The sequence below is a fragment of the Nyctereutes procyonoides genome, unplaced genomic scaffold (genome assembly GCF_905146905.1).
Source record: "Nyctereutes procyonoides isolate TBG_1078 unplaced genomic scaffold, NYPRO_anot_genome, whole genome shotgun sequence".
NCBI lineage: Eukaryota > Metazoa > Chordata > Mammalia > Carnivora > Canidae > Nyctereutes > Nyctereutes procyonoides.
In genome coordinates this window covers 11,466,147-11,487,760 of record NW_026575021.1, presented here as the reverse complement: position 1 = coordinate 11,487,760, position 21,614 = coordinate 11,466,147, and the positions used below count along the sequence as shown (strand labels likewise).

Here is a 21,614-nt window from a genome sequence, read left to right as displayed (position 1 = left end):
CTTCCTTCCCATTGTCAGCTTGTAACCATACCGACTTTAAAAGTGTTAGCAGAATTTTTTTAAGGCTACCTCATTTCTGCCTTATCTCATTCCTATCTCAGTTGCCTAAGCCAAAACTGGTCTTCTGAATGGCTTAAAATGTGTGTTAATTGATATATCATGGGGGGAAGGCCTACATAAATAAAGTGGCATAGGTTCACTGGTAGGAAAACCCAAAGATATGAACTTGAATGGACATTCAAAAATAAGTAGAATTTAGAAAGGTAACAAGGACACATGATGAGATGAGCACTGGGTGCTATACTATATGTTGGCAAATTGAATTTAAATAAAATATTTTAAAAAATGGAAAAAAATTAAAATTAAAATTAAATCAGCATATTCTTTGACCCAGTTTTTGTTGAAAAAAATAATTAGATACACATGTAAAGTCATTTGCACGTGGACTTGCAGTACAATTCTTTTCCTAGAAATGAGAAATTGAAATAAATCTAATTGTTCAATAAAATAAAACTGTTCAAATAAAATTAAAAAACAAAGAAGATAACAAGGAGAAAACAGAGCCTTTCAGTTGGCTAGAAAAGCAATGTTCTCTAGAAAGGTGATTAAATGGCAAGCTCAAGTAAACTGAAATCAATTCATTCAGATCATTACAAAGATCATGGAAGAAACTTAGCAAAACTCTTTGGTCATTGCCTTGATTCCACCCCAGGATATCAGAGAACTTCTCTAAGCTGCTATAGGACAAATAAAGACAAAAGGAAAGCCTGTATGTCATATCATATCTAAATGTATAATATATATTGCTCTGAAGAGGACTTAGTGACTGCACTAATAAGTAAAATGTGTCTATCTAACTGATCTTTATGTCATGAGCAGGCTGTTTGAGTAGCACTGGGCTTAAACATAGTAAGATTTCCCTGGATCTCAAATTAGAAAACTTTTATTCCAGGTGAATTGACATTTTAAGATTTGAATCCCAGTAGAAAGGGTAGAAAAATCCACCCCAGTTGTCAGGAGATGAAACACTTAAAGAAGATAAAAATGTGGGGGAACCTGAGTGGCTCAGTGGTTGAGTGTCTGCCTTTGGCTCAGGTCGTGATCTCAGGGTCCAGGGATCGAGTCCCACATCGGGCTTCCCGCAAGGACCCTGCTTCTCTCTCTGCCTACATGTCTCTGCCTCTGTCTGTGCCCCCCGGATAAATAAATAAAATCTTTAAAAAACAAAAAAAGAAGAAGGAGAAGGAGAGGAGGAGGAGGAGGAGGAGGAGGAGGAGAAGAAGAAGAAGAAGAAGAAGAAGAAGAAGAAGAAGAAGAAGAAGAAAATAAAAATGTGTTTTTATCCATGAAAAGCTAGACAGAAACTCCACAAATACTTTTCACAGAAACACAAAAGACAAAATAAATAAATCATGTTAAGACATGAAAGAGTAGTTTATATCAGACTGACCCTTCTATGGATTAAAAATTATAAACCCTGAGCAAAAAATTTTTTAAATCTGCTTGAAGACATAGCAGAGTAACTAAAAAGAAGCAAAAACTAAAAGAGAATCAACCCTCAAATAAAGGGAATGACACTGTGAAATCTCTATACATCTTTGCCCTGAGGCCTCTCCCCAGTCTGGGGATGTGGGACAGCAGAACTTCAGGAAGAACAAAAAACAACAACAAAACAAAACCCCTACAGTTTTATTGGTCTGATGAATCAGAACTTGGAGTTTGATACTTCCAGAGTTCCTAGATATCTTAGAAAGAAGTGAGCCACAAAAGAATCTCAAAATCTGAATATCACCTTCCCACAAATCCAAGGTTCATCCCTGAACTACAAAATGTATAAAATGTTAAGAAGTCTGGAAGGTAAAAATAGCTGACAGGCTGAAAAAGAGCAAAAATAAGGAATTCACCTTGAGTTAAGGAAGAACTAAAATAGATCCACACTAACTACACATGAAACCAAGTCACTATACATTCTAGGTGACCTATTAGTAATTTAACTGCCTGTTAAAACAAAACTCAACACTTGTCAGGGAAATACAGAATCCTGAGTCTCTACAGTGCATCATCGACATAGTATCTAATAAACAATTACTAGGCATGAGAAAAAAAAAAGAAAACATGCTCAAGAGAAAAAATTTAGTCACTAGAAACAGAACTACAAAAGTCTCAATGTTGGCTTAAAAGATAAGGACCACAATTAATAATAATAACTACAGTTAATATAAGTGAAAAATTCATAGGTAATAGCTCCAAACAGAAAACAACAGAAATATCCTGTAATAGGCAAATTGTCAAGCAAACTGTAGTATATTCCTACCATGGACCACTAGCCCAATAAAGAGTAATGCACTAGTGATACATACAACTTGAATGGATCTCAAGGCCATTATGCTGAGTGAAAAAAAAAAAGCGCATCCTAAAAGATTAAACACTGTATGATTCCATTTATTGTAATATGCCTGAAATAACAAAATTACAGAGATTGAAGAATGAATTAGTGGGTGCCAGGAGTTAGTGATAAAGGGGAGGGATTAAGTGTGATTAGAAAGGGGTAGCATGAGGCAGATCCTTGAAGTTGTGGAATAGTTCTGTATCTGGCAGTGGTGCTTATGAATCTTCACATGTAATGGAATTACGCAGAACAAGACACACTTTACACCAATGTCAGTCAGTTTCCTGGGTGATATTGTACAGTAGTTAAGTGAGCTATAGTCAATGGGAGAAGATAGGCGAAGGGTACATGGGACCTCTCTGTGCTGTCTTTGCAGCTTTTTAGGAATCTAAAATAATTTCAAAATAAAAAGTTTTTAAAAAGTCCATAGGAAGAGATTAATTTAATATATGAAAAGATGGGGAGTTTCAGAAAAAGATTTAAAACTATGAAAAAGTTGGGATCCCTGGGTGGCGCAGCGGTTTGGCGCCTGCCTTTGGCCCGGGGCACGATCCTGGAGACCCAGGATCGAATCCCACATCGGGCTCCCGGTGCATGGAGCCTGCTTCTCCCTCTGCCTGTGTCTCTGACTCTCTCTCTCTCTCTCTCTCCCTCTCTGACTATCATAAATAAAAAATAATAATAAATAAATGAAAATATAAAACTATGAAAAAGAACCAATGGAAATCATAGAATTGAAAAATGCATTAGATGGATTAGCATCAGATTTTATACAACAGAAGAAAGGACTAAAAAACAGAAGAAGAAGGGGGGAAAAAAGGGACATCTAGGTGGCTCAGCGGTCGAGCATCTACCATTGGCTCAGGGTGTGATCCCAGGGTCATGGGATCGAGTCCCGCATCAGGGTCCCCGCAGAGAACGTGCTTCTCCCTCTGCCTGTGTCTCTGCCTCTTTCTGTGTGTCTCTTATGAATAAATAAAAAAAAAAAGCAGAAGATTGGGGTGCCTCAGTGGCTCCGTCATTTAAGCATCCAACTCTTGATTTGGGCTCAGGTCATGATCTCAGGGTGGTGAGAGCAAACTCCTCACTGGGCTCTGCGCTGAGCATGAAACCTACTTAAGATTCTCTCTCTCCCTCCCTCCATTCCTTCCCTCCTTGTGCGTGCATGCTCTCTTAAAGAGAGAGAGAGAGAGAGAGAGAGAGAGAGAGAGAGAGAAAAGGACTAGTGAAATTAAAGGTAATATTGGCCATTTCTCAATTTTTTCCATTGCATTAGGCCTTGTCATAAATGCTACTACCTCAGAGATGCTTTCCCTGACCCCCCCACTGTTGATTTGTATTTCGTACCATTATTTGTCCTCATCACATACATCCTGTGCTTTTCCACAATACTGAGTACATGTTTGTTTACTTATTTTTTGATGTCTATCTCTCTATTAAGCTGCAAGTTTCCAAAGGATTGGCATCAAGGTTCTTGTCTATTATTGTTTATTGTGCTTTACTCAGTGGCTAGAACAGAGAGAAAAACAAACATCTGTTGAATGAATAAATTCTAGAGAAGCCTTCTGATTCAGGATGAGTTCTTAGATACCACCCAAGGTACTGAGCATTACATCATAATGTTTTATAAAACTCTTACATATTCATAATAAGTAAGAAAAAGAGAATGTCTGTAGTCCACTTTAGCTTCTGCTCCAAACTTTCTTACTGTTTCTATCACTTTGATTTTTAATAATTTTAAAGCATGATTTATATCAATCCCCACTATTCTTTCTGAATCACAGTGTCCTATAACAGCAGATAGATAGAATCTTCAATAACAAAGCAAGTGTATTACTTCATCTGCTCTGTGTATTATCTCCAGCAGTTAAAATAATAATGCAACCTGTGTGGTATTTAAAACTGCTACCCCCTGGTTAAATTTAAAAAATAGAAAATGATAATCAGATTTTTCCTTTCATATAATGGTTGGATGATCCTCCCTTTTCTTTTTAGATACATGTAAACAGTTGGATTCAAATGATATATGTGCTATGGTCCCAGACAGTTTTCATTTAAGGGACCCTAATATTTGCCTTGGTACCATAGGCCACAGCGTGGCATCATTCATTTATTACACATTACTTTTGATAGCCTTAGCCGGGCAGTCATGTCAAGTGTTATCTGTACTGAAGCTTCAGAAGTGCTTGCTTTGCCTTGATTTATATTTCCACCAGCTGCACTGAAGCATCTTTTTATAGGAGTACAGATGCTGAATCCAGACATTAGGAGAGTTTCAACCTCCAAGGTGATAAAGACTGTAGATTTATGAACCCCTCAGGCATCATTTGAAGCTAGAGATGGTATTCAGAGTTTGGAAAGATAGATTTCACAGTGTAAGTAGGCTGTAAGTAAGCTGCTCTGGGCCACTATTACATTAACCTGGCATATACGTGGTTGTGTCGGTTGGCAACATACCTGCCACTTGCAAAGAGATCCACCTAAGGTAGAATGGTTGCATGGGCATTCTATAGTCAGATAATGATTCAAAATCATTTGAAGTCATGGTGGAACACCAGTGGGATCTGCCAAAAATTCACACCAAACACCCCATTGCCACCCCAGATGGTGAGACATAGAATTTCCCTTCAGAATCAGATATTGGCACCGTAACCTGGCCTCTTTTCTCCCATGCCTATTCTCTGTGGTGTGTTATCTACATCTTCAGACACTTTTAGACGATTACACTTTCAGACAACTTTCTATATGGAAATCAGCTCTGTGCTGTGATTAATTCCAGGACACATAATGCCTGTGAAAACAGGCGTCCTAAGGGTCAACAGCTCTTTCCTTAAAACAAGCTTGAAACAAATGGATACCTACATTAGCCTTTGAGCTCAGGACCCACCCCACATCGCTGCCTTGTCCTCAGGCCAACTAGAACACTTCTCTCAGCCTTTGATGAAGTTTTCACATTTCTGACTTAGTATCTTGGATTTCAGAGAAATTCAGGCAGGACATTTGATTTCTAATGACAGCCTGTGTTAGCAGTTCATGAACTTCTTTAGCCCTCAAATCTCTGTCCAAATCTGGCTCAGTTCATGCCTTCTTCTCCAGTCTTGGCTTAATGTAACTAGTCTCTAGATGCTTCAGCAGTCTCATTTTCCATTCGAGGAATTTCAAAATCAGTCTCCTTCCTCTCTCCTTCCCTCCTTCTCCGTCTTTCTCTCTCTCTTTCTCTCTCATTTTTCTCTATTGCATCTAGTGTCCATTTTCTTCTATACCCAAACAGTTACGAATCTTTTGTAAATGAGAAAGAAATTTAATTTATTTAACAAGCTTGAAAACAAGGTGGGGTTTTTTGCCACATACAACTGGAGGGTCTGTAAATGGTTGTAATTTCACACGTGTCTGTATCCACATACTAAACAATGTCATCAGGAAGCATCTGTCTTCATCTCTTAACTTTGATTTCCCTTATATTGGCTTTAATTTCGGTAGACCCATCCCTCATGGTGGTTCCAAAATGCTCAGGTTTACAGGTTCAGAGCTCTACAACCCTAACCCAAAAGTGCTATCTTACACCCAAGAGTTACAACAAAAAAAGTCTTAGGATTGAGTCTTTTGGATCAACGTGAGTCATACTGTCATGCAGAAATCAATCTCTCTGACCAGGAAGATGGAAAACACTAGATGCCCAGGTCCAGGTCACATGCCTGCCCCTGGAGTCTCAAAGATGCAGTTAGGCCCACCTCAAGCACATGCACCAAGGAATGTCAGGTAATGTGATCAGAAGAAAGTGGGGTGGAATCAGATCGAACCATAAGGCATCCACCATAATCCAGAGATTATGGATTTAGATTCTGCTTGAAGGAAAATATCCATTCTTCTTAATGTGGGATCCAGCGCCCACTGTGATCTCAGTTCTGCTTTCCTCTTCTGCTTCATTCCTCCTCTCTCTGCCCTTCACCAGCACAGTCTTTGTTCCAGAAGCACAACTCACAGGTTTCCCAAATTGCCGTGTCTTCACTCTTCACTAACTTTGACGTGTTCCCCAGAATTCACCTCTTGACTTTTGTCTTCCCTCACTTGTCATGCTAGGTTGGTGCTCCTCCTTTCCACTGCACATTATGCTTGCCTTTTTTTTTAATTTGAAAAATATTTAACAAATATTTAATGAGGGAATACTATGGGAATATTCTCTACGCACTGGTTGTAGTCAGCAATTAATAAAACAAAACCTTTTATTTGGGTGACAGAGAAAGACAATAAACATCATAACACAAATACATCACACTCAACGAACATAGCACCCACAAACACACTTATGATGCCAGATAATAATAAATGCTATAAAGAAAAACAGAATAGGCCTTGAATGCAGGCACTATATCTTCCACTTCCAGGATTCCAATGCCTGTCATAGAGCCTGGCACAAATAAGGCACTTAAATGACTTTTATTTATTTGTTTTTTTAAAGATTTATTTATTTATTTATGAGAGAGAGAGAGAGAGAGAGAGAGAGAGAGAGAGAGGCAGAGACACAGGTAGAGGGAGAAACAGGCTCCATGCCGGGAGCCCGACGCGGGACTCGATCCCAGGACTCCAGGATCACGCCCTGGGCCAAAGGCAGGCACTAAACCGCTGAGCCACCCAGCGATCCCACTTAAGTGACTTTTAAACTAATAAGTGAACTAGTGAATTATTACAAAACCAAACAGGATACTCTTAAAATTCGTGTGTAATTGGAAACTTTTTTTCCTATTATATGCCTTTTGTTACAAAAGAAAATTTTGAAGCCTCTCCTAAAGTGAGAACTGTTTGGTATCTTTCAAAATTTAAAGATATATATTTATAGTAGATATTTCTTAATGAAAGACATTTGATTAGGGGTAGTCAGTGGTGACAATAGGTGTGTATTATCTTTCAGCGTGTGTTGATAGCTTTTTTTTTTTTTTTAAGAGAGGGATGGGGGAGATGCAGAGGGGAAGAGAGAGAAAATCTTTTTTTTTTAATTTTTTATTTATTTATGATAGTCACACAGAGAGAGAGGCAGAGACATAGGCAGAGGGAGAAGCAGGCTCCATGCACCGGGAGCCTGATATGGGATTCAATCCTGGGTCTCCAGGATCGCGCCCTGGGCCAAAGGCAGGCGCTAAACCACTGTGCCACCCAGGGATCCCCGAGAGAGAAAATCTTAAGCATACTCCATGCCCAACACAGAGTCTGACATGATATGGAGCTACACAGGGCTCAATCCCAAAACCCTGAAATCGTGACCTGAGCCAAAATCAAGAGTAGGACTCTTAACCAACTGAGCCACCCAGGTGCCCTGATAATTTTCTCAGCAATCCCTTCTCCTAAAATCTCTATATTAGAATCTAAAGTGATTGATAACTTCACTCTGTCTGTACTTCATAATATTCTTTAGTTGGGAGGAATAAAGTATAGAAGTGCTTTCTTGATTATCTTAGGAATCGACCGACGGCTGGTACAGTAAGATCACACCTAATGTACATAGTAACAAGGACTCATCTACATAAGTGTAGTATCCCACAAACCCCAAGACATTCATATGCACATTGACATCACACATCACACATTTTAAATATCTCCCTTTCCACTATGTGAAAAGTAATGATTACCAAAGTGACCAAAAAGCACTCTTTTATTTACCTGAAGGAAACCTTACCAAAGAGATTTTATATATGTTCGATTTGCCACCGTATAGTATAACACCCAGTGCTCATCCCATCACACGCCCCCCTCAGTGCCTGTCACCCAGTCATCCCATCCCCCCGCCTGCCTCCCCTTCCAGTACCCCTTGTTCATTTCCCAGAGTTAGGAGTCTCTCCTATTTTTCCTAATTTTCCCCCTCATTTTCCCTCCTTTCCCTTATAATCCCTTTCACTATTTTTTGTATTCCCCGTATGAGTGAAACCATATGTTGATTGTCCTTCTTGGATTGACTTACTTCACTCAGCATAACACCCTCCAGTTCCATCCACATTGAAGCGAATGGTGGGTACCAAAGAGATTTTGGATGACTATTTTAAAGAGATTCACTGAAGATGAATTTGAAAAATGGCCTTTATTTGCATCATTCAGAATTCAGTGAATTTGCTGCTTGTACTGCATTTTATATTTAATTATAAAAAGCATTCATCTCCAAAATTGGGACTCCCTAGTAGTGTATAAAATACTCCTACGTATAAAGTAGTTTCTGTTTTCTTGTTTCTATCATCTCTGTTCGCAGTTCAATAAATTCTCACTAACATCAACCTAAGAAATTACCCCCCAGCCTTCATGTCATGTATCTCTCAGGCTTGACGTGCATATTTGTAATTAAGCCTTATCTGTCTGAAATAAGCTTCTTTATGGATTTTAAGGCACACCAAAGTCAGCCAGGACTCTTGGAATGCGGGTGTAAAATGCTGACTGGGAAGACCTTCATTTAGAATGAAATGAGCTCAAACTTTTATTTTGAACAAGCTTCCCAATAGATACAGATGCACATTCGTGTCCGAGAATCAGCACCCGAGAGATCCTAGCCACTTACGTATCCTTGGCCATTGAAACTCAGAGCTCAGACAGACGACTCCAAGTCTGAGTTTCAGTTCCTCATTGTGTAGACATTTACTCCGCCCCTCCTTAGCAGTATCAGCCTCTTTTCCAGAAGAGCAGGAGGGTGTACAGTGATGAGCAACAACAGCAACAATAGAGCAGCTGCCCTCCTGGGGTGTACATTTCAGTTGAATAAGAAATGCGTAAATAAATACATGATACAATGGCAAAGGATGCTAACTGTGGTGAAGAAAATGGTGAGGAGCTAGTCAGGGAACAGTCTGAGCAAGATCATTCCAGAAGAAACAGCAGGTGACAATGCCCTGAGCACTTAGGAGCATCAGGGGACAGCCAACAAAGGACCAGTGTGGGTGGAGCAGGGAGCTGAAGGTTCAGAGCCATAGGAAGTGAGGGCAGAGGTCCTGTAGGAGCTCCGGTCACACAGTGCTTTGCGGATTTGGGCGAGAAATCTGGATTTTATTCTGTCTTGTGAAGTAGCTAGATTTAAACAGAGGAGACACGGTGTGGTTTACATTTTTTAGGTACCATTCCAGGTGCTATGTGGAGAAAAGGCCACAGGGCCTTGTTCCTGGAAAGAGGAAGATAGATTATGCAGCAAGACATGATGTTGGGGAAGAGGGGTCAGAATCAGGGTGTGTTCAAGAGTAAAGCCATTAGGATCTGCTCAGACACTGAATGGGAGAAACGAGGCAAAGAAAGGGATGCAGGATAAATTTAGCTACCTGAGTATCGTTCTGGAAAATTGCCAATTATTTCATTTATCTTTTATGTCCCGTCTCTGTTTCCTAAATAATAGAGTGTGGATTTGTTTACATTTCTGTAGGCTTGTACTTATCTTCTATAGCTTCTTGAAACAACATTAAAATCTCCTCCTCTACCACTAGTTGTCAGGACACGGCAAAGAGACATGTAAGTCACCTCCAGCAAAGCCTCTCCTTCTCCCCCTCCTCCCGCCCCCCCCCCCCACTGAACCAAAAATTCTCAGGAATTGGAGACTAAGGGATTGGCATTTGGCAGCCCCAGGGAGAGCTGATGACTATGGCAACCGCGCGACCGTGGTACGTGCTGTGAGCAGGATGGACAGAGGTGCGAGTCTGCGCCCTCCAGGTGAAGGCAGCCACTCGCCCCGACAACCTCAATTAAACAGACTGTGGGCTTCTGAAGGGAGCTCCTTCCGCGTGAGCATCACGTTCCTTGGCTTCCTGTGCTGTTCTTCAGAACCACCCAGCAAATGTGAATCTGATTGAATTGGCTAGCAAGAAGGAAATCACTTTCTGTTTGCAAAGGAGGTTGCGCCCAGAGGTATTTCTCAACGGGGCTCTAAAAGTGCCACTGAAAACAAGCTCATATTTATTCCCATTACACTGAAAGGAGTTCTGCTCTATTTACATATTGAAAATATCCAGTACAGCTCAATTCAGTGAGAGGCAACATTTCTCGTGGCCTAAGGCACCGGTTGAGGATGTTGGGGACAGAGGGAAGGAGGGGGTGAGTGAGATGGAAGGAGTGAGACAAAGGCCAGCCCCAGGCTAGAAAGTGAGTTTGTAGGTTTGCTCAGGATTCCATTGAGGGAAGCCATGTGGCCATCATAGCGACATCCTAGTCTGAATACCAGGCTCATGGTCTTTGCCACGGCCTGTGTATCAGTCAGCGTTGTCCAGAGAAGCAGAGCCAGGAGGCACAGAATCAGCAGGCATACGGGAAAGAGATTCACTTCAAGCACTTGGATCCTACAACCGTGTGTGGGAAATCTGTAGGGCAGGCAGGAAATCCAGGCAGAAGTTCTTCTCCAGGAGACTTCAGGTTTTGCTCTAAATACTTTCCCGTGATAGTCCGAAGGCCACCCACATCATCAAGTGGAATCTCCTCCACTTACAGTAACTGATGGGAAATGGCACATCTACAGGACACCTTAACAGCCATGTCTAGACTAGAGCTAGACTAAACATCTAGGCGACAGCCACGGTTTACCAGCATGCCCTTTACCACCTGTACTTTCATTCATTCATGCATGCATTAGATATTTATGGAATGCTTCTATGCCATGCACTTACCTCTGGGAAAACAGTAGTGCGTAAGATGAAGTCCTTGCCTCCTAGAGCAACATTCTTTTGGGACACCCGGGGGGAGGAACAAGTTGGCTAAGAAGAGTTCTGCTCTATTTTTAGATTAAGAAGCCTTTAAACCTCCTTGCAGAGCTATCGTGTAGGTTGTTCAGCAGTAAGGTCCAGGAGAAAATAAAGAAACATGCACTATAATTTTTTCACTCGTTATAATGAAATCTGAGCATGAATGTAAAGGAAAACATGCCCCAAATCACCAAGTTAGTATGCTGCCTATTTGTTTCCTAATATGCTAAAAGCAAGATGCATAGCTACTTTATTTTCTTCGTAATGCTATCCGTTTTTTTTTTTTTTTCACTAATTTTAGAAGGTAGGAGGGTATTGCTGGTTTTCCTCCTTAAGAATGTAAATGCCAATAGTTGAGGAACTCTGTGTGTTTGGTCACTATCTTCCCAGAACTTAAAACCAAGATAGTGTGGTTGGGGAGCACTCTACTGCACGAAGGAAGGCGAGGGCTCACCAGGCAGCAGCTGGACTGTTGCCCCCCCCCCCAGGTCCTTACACAGGTTCCCCTGATATGTGGTCAGCAGGCTTCAAGGATGCCTTCAGGAGGAAGGTTAGAGAAAGGTTTTGTGGGCAGAGAGCGGATCTCGTGTTCAAAGGAGCAAATTCAGAAAATCTGTTGGAAAAAAATTAATAACCTAAGTTTGAAACAGATCACAGTATTTGTCTGAGGAAACTAGTTAGAACCAATCAGAGGTGAAGGGCGTCCCAGGACGTGTGCAGGAGAGTGTGACATTAAGGGGCTTGATTACTTGAGATCTAAGTTTCTAAAATGTGGGACGGGATGTCCTCTTACTTAGGGAGGGGCCGATCTCTGCATCAGTGTCTGGAATAGCGCCTGACGCATGGTGAGCACTCAGTAAACATTGAAAAAATGAATGAGGGATGAATGAATGATTAGCATTTTAAATGTTTATCCGTGGTACACCTGAAATTGCCTCCCGTAGTGCATAAAGTGCACGTCCCTAAGAGGGAGTGAGGCGAGGATGAACAGTCAGTGGGTCCTGGGGGCGGATCCGAAGCCTCAGTCCGGGCTCCTGCTCCTAGTCAGCCCAGGCTTGTTCTGATCCTGCGGCTGAAGGGGAAGGGAACCTGCCGTTGCCCTTGGGGACGCTGCTGCCGGAGGCTGGGGGGTGCCGGAGGCTGCGGAAAGCTGGGGGGGCACGAGGCTACGGAAATCTGGGGGGGGCACGAGGCTGCGGAAATCTGGGGGGGGGCACGAGGCTGCGGAAATCTGGGGGGGCACGAGGCTGCGGAAATCTGGGGGGGGCACGAGGCTGCGGAAATCTGGGGGGGGCACGAGGCTGCGGAAATCTGGGGGGGGCACGAGGCTGCGGAAGGCCGGGGGGGCACGAGGCTGCGGAAGGCCGGGGGGGAACGAGGCTGCGGAAGGCTGGGGGGGAACGAGGCTGCAGAGGGCTGGGGGGGCACGAGGCTGCGGAAGGCCGGGGGGGTACGAGGCTGCGGAAGGCCGGGAGGGCACGAGGCTGCGGAAGGCTGGGGGGGCACGAGGCTGCGGAAGGCCGGGGGGGAACGAGGCTGCGGAAGGCTGGGAGGGCACGAGGCTGCGGAAGGCTGGGGGGGGGTACGAGGCTGCGGAAGGCCGGGGGGGAACGAGGCTGCGGAAGGCCGGGGGGGAACGAGGCTGCGGAAGGCCGGGGGGGAACGAGGCTGCGGAAGGCTGGGAGGGCACGAGGCTGCGGAAAGCTGGGGGGGGGGGTACGAGGCTGCGGAAGGCCGGGGGGGCACGAGGCTGCGGAAGGCCGGGGGGGGGAACGAGGCTGCGGAAGGCCGGGGGGGAACGAGGCTGCGGAAGGCTGGGAGGGCACGAGGCTGCGGAAAGCTGGGGGGGGTACGAGGCTGCGAAGGCTGGGGGGGCACGAGGCTGCGGAAGGCCGGGGGGGCACGAGGCTGCGGAAGGCTGGGGGGGCACGAGGCTGCGGAAAGCTGGGGGGGGGTACGAGGCTGCGAAGGCTGGGGGGGCACGAGGCTGCGGAAGGCCGGGGGGGAACGAGGCTGCGGAAGGCTGGGAGGGCACGAGGCTGCGGAAAGCTGGGGGGGTACGAGGCTGCGAAGGCTGGGGGGGCACGAGGCTGCGGAAGGCCGGGGGGGCACGAGGCTGCGGAAGGCTGGGGGGGCACGAGGCTGCGGAAAGCTGGGGGGGTACGAGGCTGCGAAGGCTGGGGGGGCACGAGCACGGCGTCACGCTCACGCACCCGCGATCTGCACCGCCGCTTTTAGGAGAAGCTGTGGACTGCGTGGGAGACACGGAGGCAGGGCCTAGCTCTCGCCCGCACCGGATTTCCCCCACGGGGAGCCTGGCGCGGGTCGGGCTGCACCGTGAAGCGGCGCCCTGCACGCGTGCTCGCAGGCCCGACTGCACAGCCTCCAGCCAGGCCGCGAGGGGCCGAAACACTCCGGCGGCCTGGCACGGACTCAGACCCACGCGATTTACAGATGCCTGCGAGCCTGTACCGCAGTTACCCGGCACAGCTCAGTAAAATGTTAGCTTTGCGTGACTCCTGTGCCGTGAGGGGCACCCGTGTGCTTCCCTGGCTGACCCTCAATTCCAGTAACTTGTTTATTTAGGGAGATTTTGTAATAATGTGACTTAATGATGCATACGGTCCAGATCAAGGGAAGCAATTTTACAAGGTCTTTGGAAGGTTTTGTTTTGTTTTGCTTTGGGTTTGGTTTTTAGTATGCTGTGTCCTCTGCCTAGAATATTATTCACAATAAAGACTCAAAAATTGGGCACAAACCCTCCAGATTACTTAGTGAAAACCTTTTATTTATAGACGAAGAAATAGACTTCATAACAAAGCCAGGATGCAACCCAGGTTTCAGCTGGCAATCTGCTGTTCTTGCGCCCATCCCTCAAGGCCCGGGACCAGCTGCACCTCCTTCAGGAAGTCTTCCTTGACCCCCAGACTCCCACGAGCCCCTTGTCATGGTCCACATCGTGGCACTTAGCAGTGGTTAAAAACTCTTGTCATGGGGATCCCTGGGTGGCGCAGCGGTTTAGCGCCTGCCTTTGGCCCAGGGTGTGATCCTGGAGACCCGGGATCGAATCCCACGTCGGGCTCCCGGTGCATGGAGCCTGCTTCTCCCTCTGCCTGTGTCTCTGCCTCTCTCTCTCTCTCTCTCTCTCTCTCTCTCTGTGTGTGTGTGTGTGTGTGACTATCATAAATAAATTTAAAAAAAAAATAAAAAAAAAAACTCTTGTCATTCCCAAGATTACGTCTGACTCCTGTATCTCCGAGGAGATTATTATCTCAGGGACAAAATCCGTGCTCCAGGACTCTCTTGGCTGAAGCGTCACAGTGCCAAGCCGAATTACGTGCACCACGATTATCTTCTAAGGACCTTGTCCCCTTTGTAGAGCATTCAGCACTCGTCACTTCAACCCTGCCATCCACTTCCATAGGCGTGACTTTTCATTCATGAGCACACACGCACACTTGGACACCTAGCACCGTGCCTGGCACATAGTAAGCACTCAGTACCGTTTGCTGAGAGACAGGAAGGTTTGTTTGTTTGTTTGTTTGTTTGTTTGTTTGTTTAAGATTTTATTTATTCATTCATGAGACCTATAGAGAGAGAGGCAGAGACACAGGCAGAGGGAGAAGCAGGGACCCCGACGTGGGACTCGATCCTGGGACCCCAGGATCAGGCCTGGGGAGGAAGGCGGTGCTAAACCGCTGAGCCACCCACCCAGGCTTCCCAGGAGCTGGTGTTTGAAGTCGCCAGAATCAGGGCAGGTACACAGGTTGACGCAAGAAGGAAGACTTTAGCTGAGCCTCAAAGGAAGTACCTTAACGTGCAAACGGGGGAAGTTATACTGAAGGCAAAGAACGTCCTGCATGGTGACCCCAACCGAGCACTTGGTTCACTGGCACGCAGGGCACTTGCTTAAGCTCTGGGGGCCTGTTTCCCTACCTGCTGACCCAGGGTGACGTCAGCTATTTCAGTGTCGCTAGAAGCAGCACCGGGGCTCAGTCGTGTAGTAACACCCAGGAACCCCAGCGTCCCTGAAAATTAACTCCTGAATAAAGAGGCCGGTAGGCGTGCAGGGGAGGCGACAGCAGGCGCTCCGCAGGTGCCCCGGCTGGAGCCAGCGCTTGCGGGTGGCAGGGGAGCCCCCGGCCCCGGCCCCCGGCTCTCCAGCCGCCTCTAAGCCTAGGGCTAGCAGCGTCCTTCTGCGGGGGCAGCCAAGGCCTGCGAGGCGGTTCTTTCTGGGGGGGGGAGCACGAAAGCCTGGGCCCCAGGCGCTCCGGGCGCGATCCGGGCGCAGCAGCGGCGGGAGCCTGAGGCCGGGGCATGGGGCGGGAGGGGCGCGCTCCACGGAGCTGCTCTCGGGGATGTGAGCTCCCTGCGGTGGCGCCGGGCGCCAGCCTTGGGGGAGTCACTTGGACCGCGCTCTGGAGCCCCGCCGGCCCGCGAGGACTTCACGCCCGCGCCGAGCTCCAAGCGCAGGTGGGCGCAGCGGGGACGACCCCCGGGAGGTCTGTGGTCGGCCCCGGGCTGGGGGCGCAGCCGGGAGTAGGGGTGCAGACGCGAAGGTCACCCCGCCTGACCCCTGACCCTACTGCGGGCAAGGTGGCCTGGGGGGTGCGGGGTCCTCGGGGGCGGCCCCCGCGGGCCTGTTCGTGCCGCGTGGCGAAGCGCAGTGGGCCTCGGCCCCCGGCAGCAGCGTGACCCGGGCGACGGTGTCCCTGCTGGCGGGCACCGGGCGGCCCCCAGCTGTCACTGGGCGGCCCCCAGCGGTCACCAGGCGTCCCCCAGCTGTCACCGAGCGGCCCCCAGCGGTCACCGGCGATCCCCAGCTCTCACCGGGAGGCCCCCAGCGGTCACCGGGCGGCCCCCGCAGCAGCGGAACCCAGGCGGTGGCGTCCCTGCCAGCGGTCACCGGGCGGGGCGGCGTCAATGGGAACAGGGCCAGGCACCCTGTTAACTGACCCAAGCCGTTGGCAAGTCCGCGTGTTCCCAGTGAGCCTGTGCATGGAAGTGCGTGCGAACCGGAGGGCGCAGGACACGGAAAGGGTGGAACCCCGGGGGCGCCCGGGGGGTCAGCAGTGGGGCGGCTGCCTTGGCCCAGGGCGTGACCCGGGGTCCTGGGATCGAGTCCCACATCGGGCTCCCTACGTGGAGCCTGCCTCCCCCCTGCCTGTGTCTCTGCCTCTCTGTTTCTCACAAATAAATAAAATCTTAAAAATTTTTTTCAAAAGTAATGAACTCTGAAGGTGAAATTATAAATTTCTCTTATTTTTTGTTTGCTGTTTGTAGTTCTCCATCCTTCCATGTGCCACTTTTGTAACAAGCACCAGTGCGCTATTTAGAAGTGATCTGTTTACATGAGTAGACACACCTAGAACCATGTGCGGGTGATAGGAGATCAGACGGGGGGCTAGGCAGCCGCTGGGGAGGCGGTAGGTGCTGGGAGAAACGGCCGACTGGTAAGTGGTGGACAGACAGACGGGTGCAGGTGGCCACGACAGAGGCGTTAGACGAACAGGTGATGGATTAAATAGATGGAGGGTAGCCAGGTGATGGCTTAGACAGACGGACGGACAGGCAGCTGTAGACGGTGATGGATTAGACGGACGGACGGACAGGCAGCTGTAGAGGAGTGATGGCTTGGACGGACGGACAGGCAGCTGTAGACGGTGATGGATTAGACGGACGGACAGGCAGCTGTAGACGGTGATGGATTAGACGGACGGACGGACAGGCAGCTGTAGAGGAGTGATGGCTTGGACGGACGGACAGGCAGCTGTAGACGGTGATGGATTAGACGGACGGACAGGCAGCTGTAGACGGTGATGGATTAGACAAACAGACGGACAGGCAGCTGTAGAGAAGTGATGGCTTAGACGGACTGACGGACAGGCAGCTGTAGACGGTGATGGAATAGACAGACGGACGGACAGGCAGCTGTAGAGAAGTGATGGCTTAGACGGACGGACGGACAGGCAGCTGTAGACGGTGATGGATTAGACGGACGGACGGACGGACAGGCAGCTGTAGACGGTGATGGCTTAGACGGACTGACCAAGGCGGGTGATGAGTCAGAAAGGCCGCGGCGGGAGGCGGTCGGACGGGCAGACGGGGGACGGACCGCGGCGGGAGGCGGGTGGACGGGGACGGGCCGCGAGGCCAGGCGGGGTCCGGCGGCGGGTCGGGGCGGCGGCCTGACGTGTCCCTCTCCCTCAGGTGGACGCGCACGGCAACATCCTGCTGAGCGCCCTGGAGCTGCGGACCGAGGCGAGCGGCTCCGAGGTGCTGACGGGCGCCAGCGAGCCCCAGGCGGCCGGCGTGTTCGCCTTCGACAGCGCCAGCGTCCAGTTCCGCCGGCCGCTCAGCAGCCGCGACGCCTACGGCCGCGCCCCCGACCGGCTGGGCGCGCACGGCAAGGGCCGCATCCGGCGGCGGGCGTCGCAGCTCAAGGTCAAGATCCCCGACCTGACGGACGTGAACTCCATAGACAAGTGGTCCCGAATGTTCTTCCCCATCACCTTCTCCCTCTTTAACGTCGTCTACTGGCTCTACTATGTCCACTGAGGGGCGGCCCGGCGGCCCGGGTCACGCGCGCCCGCGCCTCGCCCCGACCCCCGGCCGCCGCCGCGCAGCTGCCTCCCGAGGTAAGACGTTCGGCCGCCCGCCCCGGTGAGGTCTCGCTGTCCATTGTGTCCCCGCACCACGTGTACTTGTACTTCCGGCAACAAGACGCGCGCACGCACACGCACGCACACACGCACGCACACGCACACGCACACTCCGTGTTTCCCCGTCTGCCGAGGTCCGGCCCGGCGCCCTCAGAGCCGTCGCCGCCATGTCCCCGCCGACCCGGGCGCCGCCGGGACAGCCGAGGCGCGCACCCCTGGGCCGCCCTTCCCACCCGCCCCGGAGCCTCTTCCTGGACTTTTTTAAACCAGAGAGAGAAGCAGCAGCGGCCGCCCCCCGCCCCCGCCCCCCGCGCGGGCCTCCGCCTCCTGGGAAACTGTGACGCTCTTGTGCTGCCAAAAACACCCCAATTGCCAGGATCTCAAAAGAAAAAAAAAAAACACACAAAGCCATTGACAAGGTCCAGGTGTCCAGGAAGAAGGGAGCGAAGGGCAGCCTAGGCGGCGGCGGAAGGCGCCATGCAGGCCGCGGGCCCGGTGGAGGCCCGGTGGGGGCCCGGTGGGGGCCCGGCCTCGTGGGGGCGCCTGCAGGCCGTCACCCGACCGCACCCTCCCGCCGCGTCCCTGAGGGACCCCAAGCTGCTGTCAGACTCGCAGGCGGATGTGCGACGGACGCTGGGATCCCGCCGGGGGACCACGGCGAAGGCGGCGGCGAGCACTTCCGGCCTGCGGGTGAGACTTCCGGCCTGGAAAACAAGTTGCTCTTCCTTCGCGCGGGCGCAGCGGGCCGCCCCGAGGCCGCCGCAGCCTGGTCAGGTGGCCTTGCGGGGAGCACCTCAGGGCGGCGGGCCCGGGCGCGGCGCCGCGTCCCACGGTGTGAAGCGGAGGCTTCAGCGGGTGCGCACGCGCCGCCCCCCCAACCTGAGGCCAGGCTTCCACTACGAAGGAACGCTTCCAAGCAGGACGGCCCCCGTGACGACAGTGACACGTCCCTGGGCCCTCCGACATCTCCCACATCTCCGGCAGCCGCGGCCGCGTGGGGCACCGCGGGGCACCGTCGCGGCGGCTCCGCCCTCTCCCGCCCGCGGGGCAGCCCCGTGGTCCCGACGCCCGGCACCGCCTCTCCGCGCGTCCCCCCCGCCCCCCCCCCCGGCGCAGGTGAGAGTCACCCGTGTCCCGTCGTGAAAGCCTCCTTATTCTTTTTCAGCCCGAGTCGCTAAGAATTGCGCGTGTTCCCTGGCAAGGTTGAGGGAAACCCTCAAACGACCAAGCAGTGAGGGAGGCGAGGTGTTCAGGACCCGAGCCCCGGATGCTAAATCAGGACTGAGGTAAAACTAAGGGGGACCGCATGGCCTGGTGACCCCGCCGCCCCCGAGGCCCTGCCGGGCTCCGTGGGTGCCGTGGCATCGGCTGCCAGACGTTACGGTCTTAACTGGAAAGAGAAGGCCCGATTCCCGCTGATGACCCCAAGGGGAGAGAGCTCCGAGATCCTCTTTCTAGAGGACAGAACCCCAAATAAATGGTTATGGCTCCAGACAATATGCATGAGTAAGAGCAAAGACTGTGCTTCTGCGGAAATGACCTCAATGGCTTCGTAAGAAATTAGTAGGTTATGGGGAAATTGTCATCTAGGGTTTTTCAGTTGCACAATCACAGTTCTCTGGTCAAGAGACTCTCCAGCCTCTGGGGGACGAAGGGATCCACTTTGAAACCGACTAGTCCTTGGCGGGGGAAAATGCTTCGCCAGCGTGAAATGCCCAGAAAGAACGGGATGTGACCATCCCAGTGACCACCCAGGAGCCACTGTGCATTTTACATACTGACTGGAAGGGAGACTCGGCTGACGCCTAACAGGAAGGAATCACGCTGCTGTCAAAGCTCTTTAAAAAGCTTTTAAGGATGAAATGCTCAATTCGAAAGGAAGTATCTATGATCTGTGTTCCTTATCAAAATAATTTTTTATTCATCTGTTTAGATCATTCTCCTTGAAAAAGATGGAGGTAATTACTTTTATTTTTTTATCTTGCCTTAAAAGTCTAGGAATTGGATGCTTATAGTTTGGAGGTAAAGCTTCTCTGAGAAAAATAGGACGTTTTGAATTCTCCTATCTTGACCTTTGCTAAAATAAGAAACTAGTAAGCCTACGTCTACCACCAGGCACAAGATGACGTCACCATATGTCCCCCTGGGCTGTGCGGGGAGTCACAGCCACAGGATTGGGCAAATCTTATTAAATAGCTTTGATTTTAGAGGCCATGGTAGCCTGAACAACGGAGACGCTGACATATCTCTGGTCAAGGACCTCTGTCCCCACTTCCTTCTTCTGGACACCTCCCAGTCCCCCCACCCCCACCCTCATGCTCCCTCCAGTGCCTGGGGAAAAAAAAAATCCCTTCCTTCTCCACCTCTCTCCCTCGCCTTGCTCAAAATGATGTACCTGAAAGTTGCTAGATGTTCCTAAGTGCTCTCAAAGTGGCCCCCATCCCTGGAGGCGTCCCACCGGGACACGATTGAGGGGTCACCATCCAGCTATAACCGGGTGGGGTCATTTTGCCATGAAAATAGCCATACTCTCTTGTATTCCTGAAGGGGTGGCACAGGCACCAAATTGCGCGGACTCGCTCCCCCCACGGGTGGCCCCGTGTTCACGGGTCATCAACTGTCACATAAACTGTGTCATAGATGTAACCTGTGTGGGCCCAGCAGAAATCCCATCTGTCACTTGACAATGATGACTACACCCTCATTTTTCCCACTCATGTTCCTTAGCGTAGACTATCAGAGGTCACGTGTGTTACGCGTACCGGCTTTGTGAGGCAGACCCAGGCAAAGACACATTTGGGCTGAAGTTATCTGGGATTATTGCCTGCAGTGTCTATATTGCCAAACAGAAGCAGCAGACTGGTTGGTGATGCTGCTGACTAAGCGATGCATGTTTTCACGTCACCTGTGCCATCTCTGTTGCACATGATAACGCAATGAAAGATCTTGAAAATGCCAGGAGGAGAAAACTGTGGTGCGGAGAATAAAGTTTGGTTTGTGGATCCAAGGCTAGGCTTTCCTTAGGCAAACATTCTGTCCGATACACAAATGCTGACTAAATCCTATCCTTCCAAAACCAGTGACTCCTTTATAAATACTCACTTAGGAAAGAGCTCAACTGAAATTCGCCAAGTCAAACAAACAAAATATATTTACAACTCCAGAAGGGAATGACCTCCAAGATTTCTTACATGGACAATTTGGAATAGTATCTCACCAAAGAGTGATGTGCCACTTTTTGGTTTTGTTTTTCCCCAAAAAACAAAATGTAATCCTATATCCCAGGAGGGCAAAAAAGAATGTGTGAGCATTTGTTCGTGTGGATTCGATCAGCGATTCCTGGGATGAGAAAGACAGAACAATGAGCCAACATCTCCGTTTTCCTGAAAGCAAAGGTCCCCTCATTAACGGAATGTAGACTACTGTGTAAACTTCCTTGTAAATTCTGTACATAGTTCTGGCTTGTTCCCTGTTGCGTGGTGGTCCTGGGCGTCAGGGGTGTCTGGCCAATCCGAGCACTGTAAATAGCGGACGCTTACAAGGCACTTGCTTTCATCCACAGGGTGAAGCAACTAGCGACTTGGGCCAGCCAGACCCTTCTAGCTCTTGCTCTTTCTCTGCCATTTTGTGTGTGCAGCTGTGTATGCTGCCAGGTGTCCGTGCCCTCCCCCGCGCCCCCCCCCCCAGGGAAAAAGACAGCAGCCGCCCAGCAGGTGCTCTCCTGTGGGGCCCAGGAATGACCCACCCGCAGAGACGGGGACTGCAGCCACCTGCTCCTGGAACCGTGTCGTGAAAACTAGACGTGCTTTGGTCAGGCGTTCGTGGCTGTGCATATACCAGGATCCCAAAGTGTCCACGCTGTCGAGGGGT

At 49.7% G+C, this 21,614-nt stretch overlaps 1 protein-coding gene across 2 annotated transcripts in view; it reads left to right on the top strand.

Annotated features, from left to right (window-relative positions):
* Nucleotides 1–17,765, top strand: part of GABRB1 (gamma-aminobutyric acid type A receptor subunit beta1) — a 359,121-nt gene extending 341,356 nt beyond the window's left edge. For both annotated transcript variants that reach the window (XM_055341766.1, XM_055341759.1), the window contains exon 9: nt 17,293–17,765. In XM_055341766.1, the coding sequence (XP_055197741.1) occupies nt 17,293–17,640 (348 nt within the window). In that variant the 3' untranslated portion in view covers nt 17,641–17,765. The remainder of the gene's footprint in view (nt 1–17,292) is intronic.
* The last annotated feature ends 3,849 nt before the right edge of the window (nt 17,766–21,614 follow it).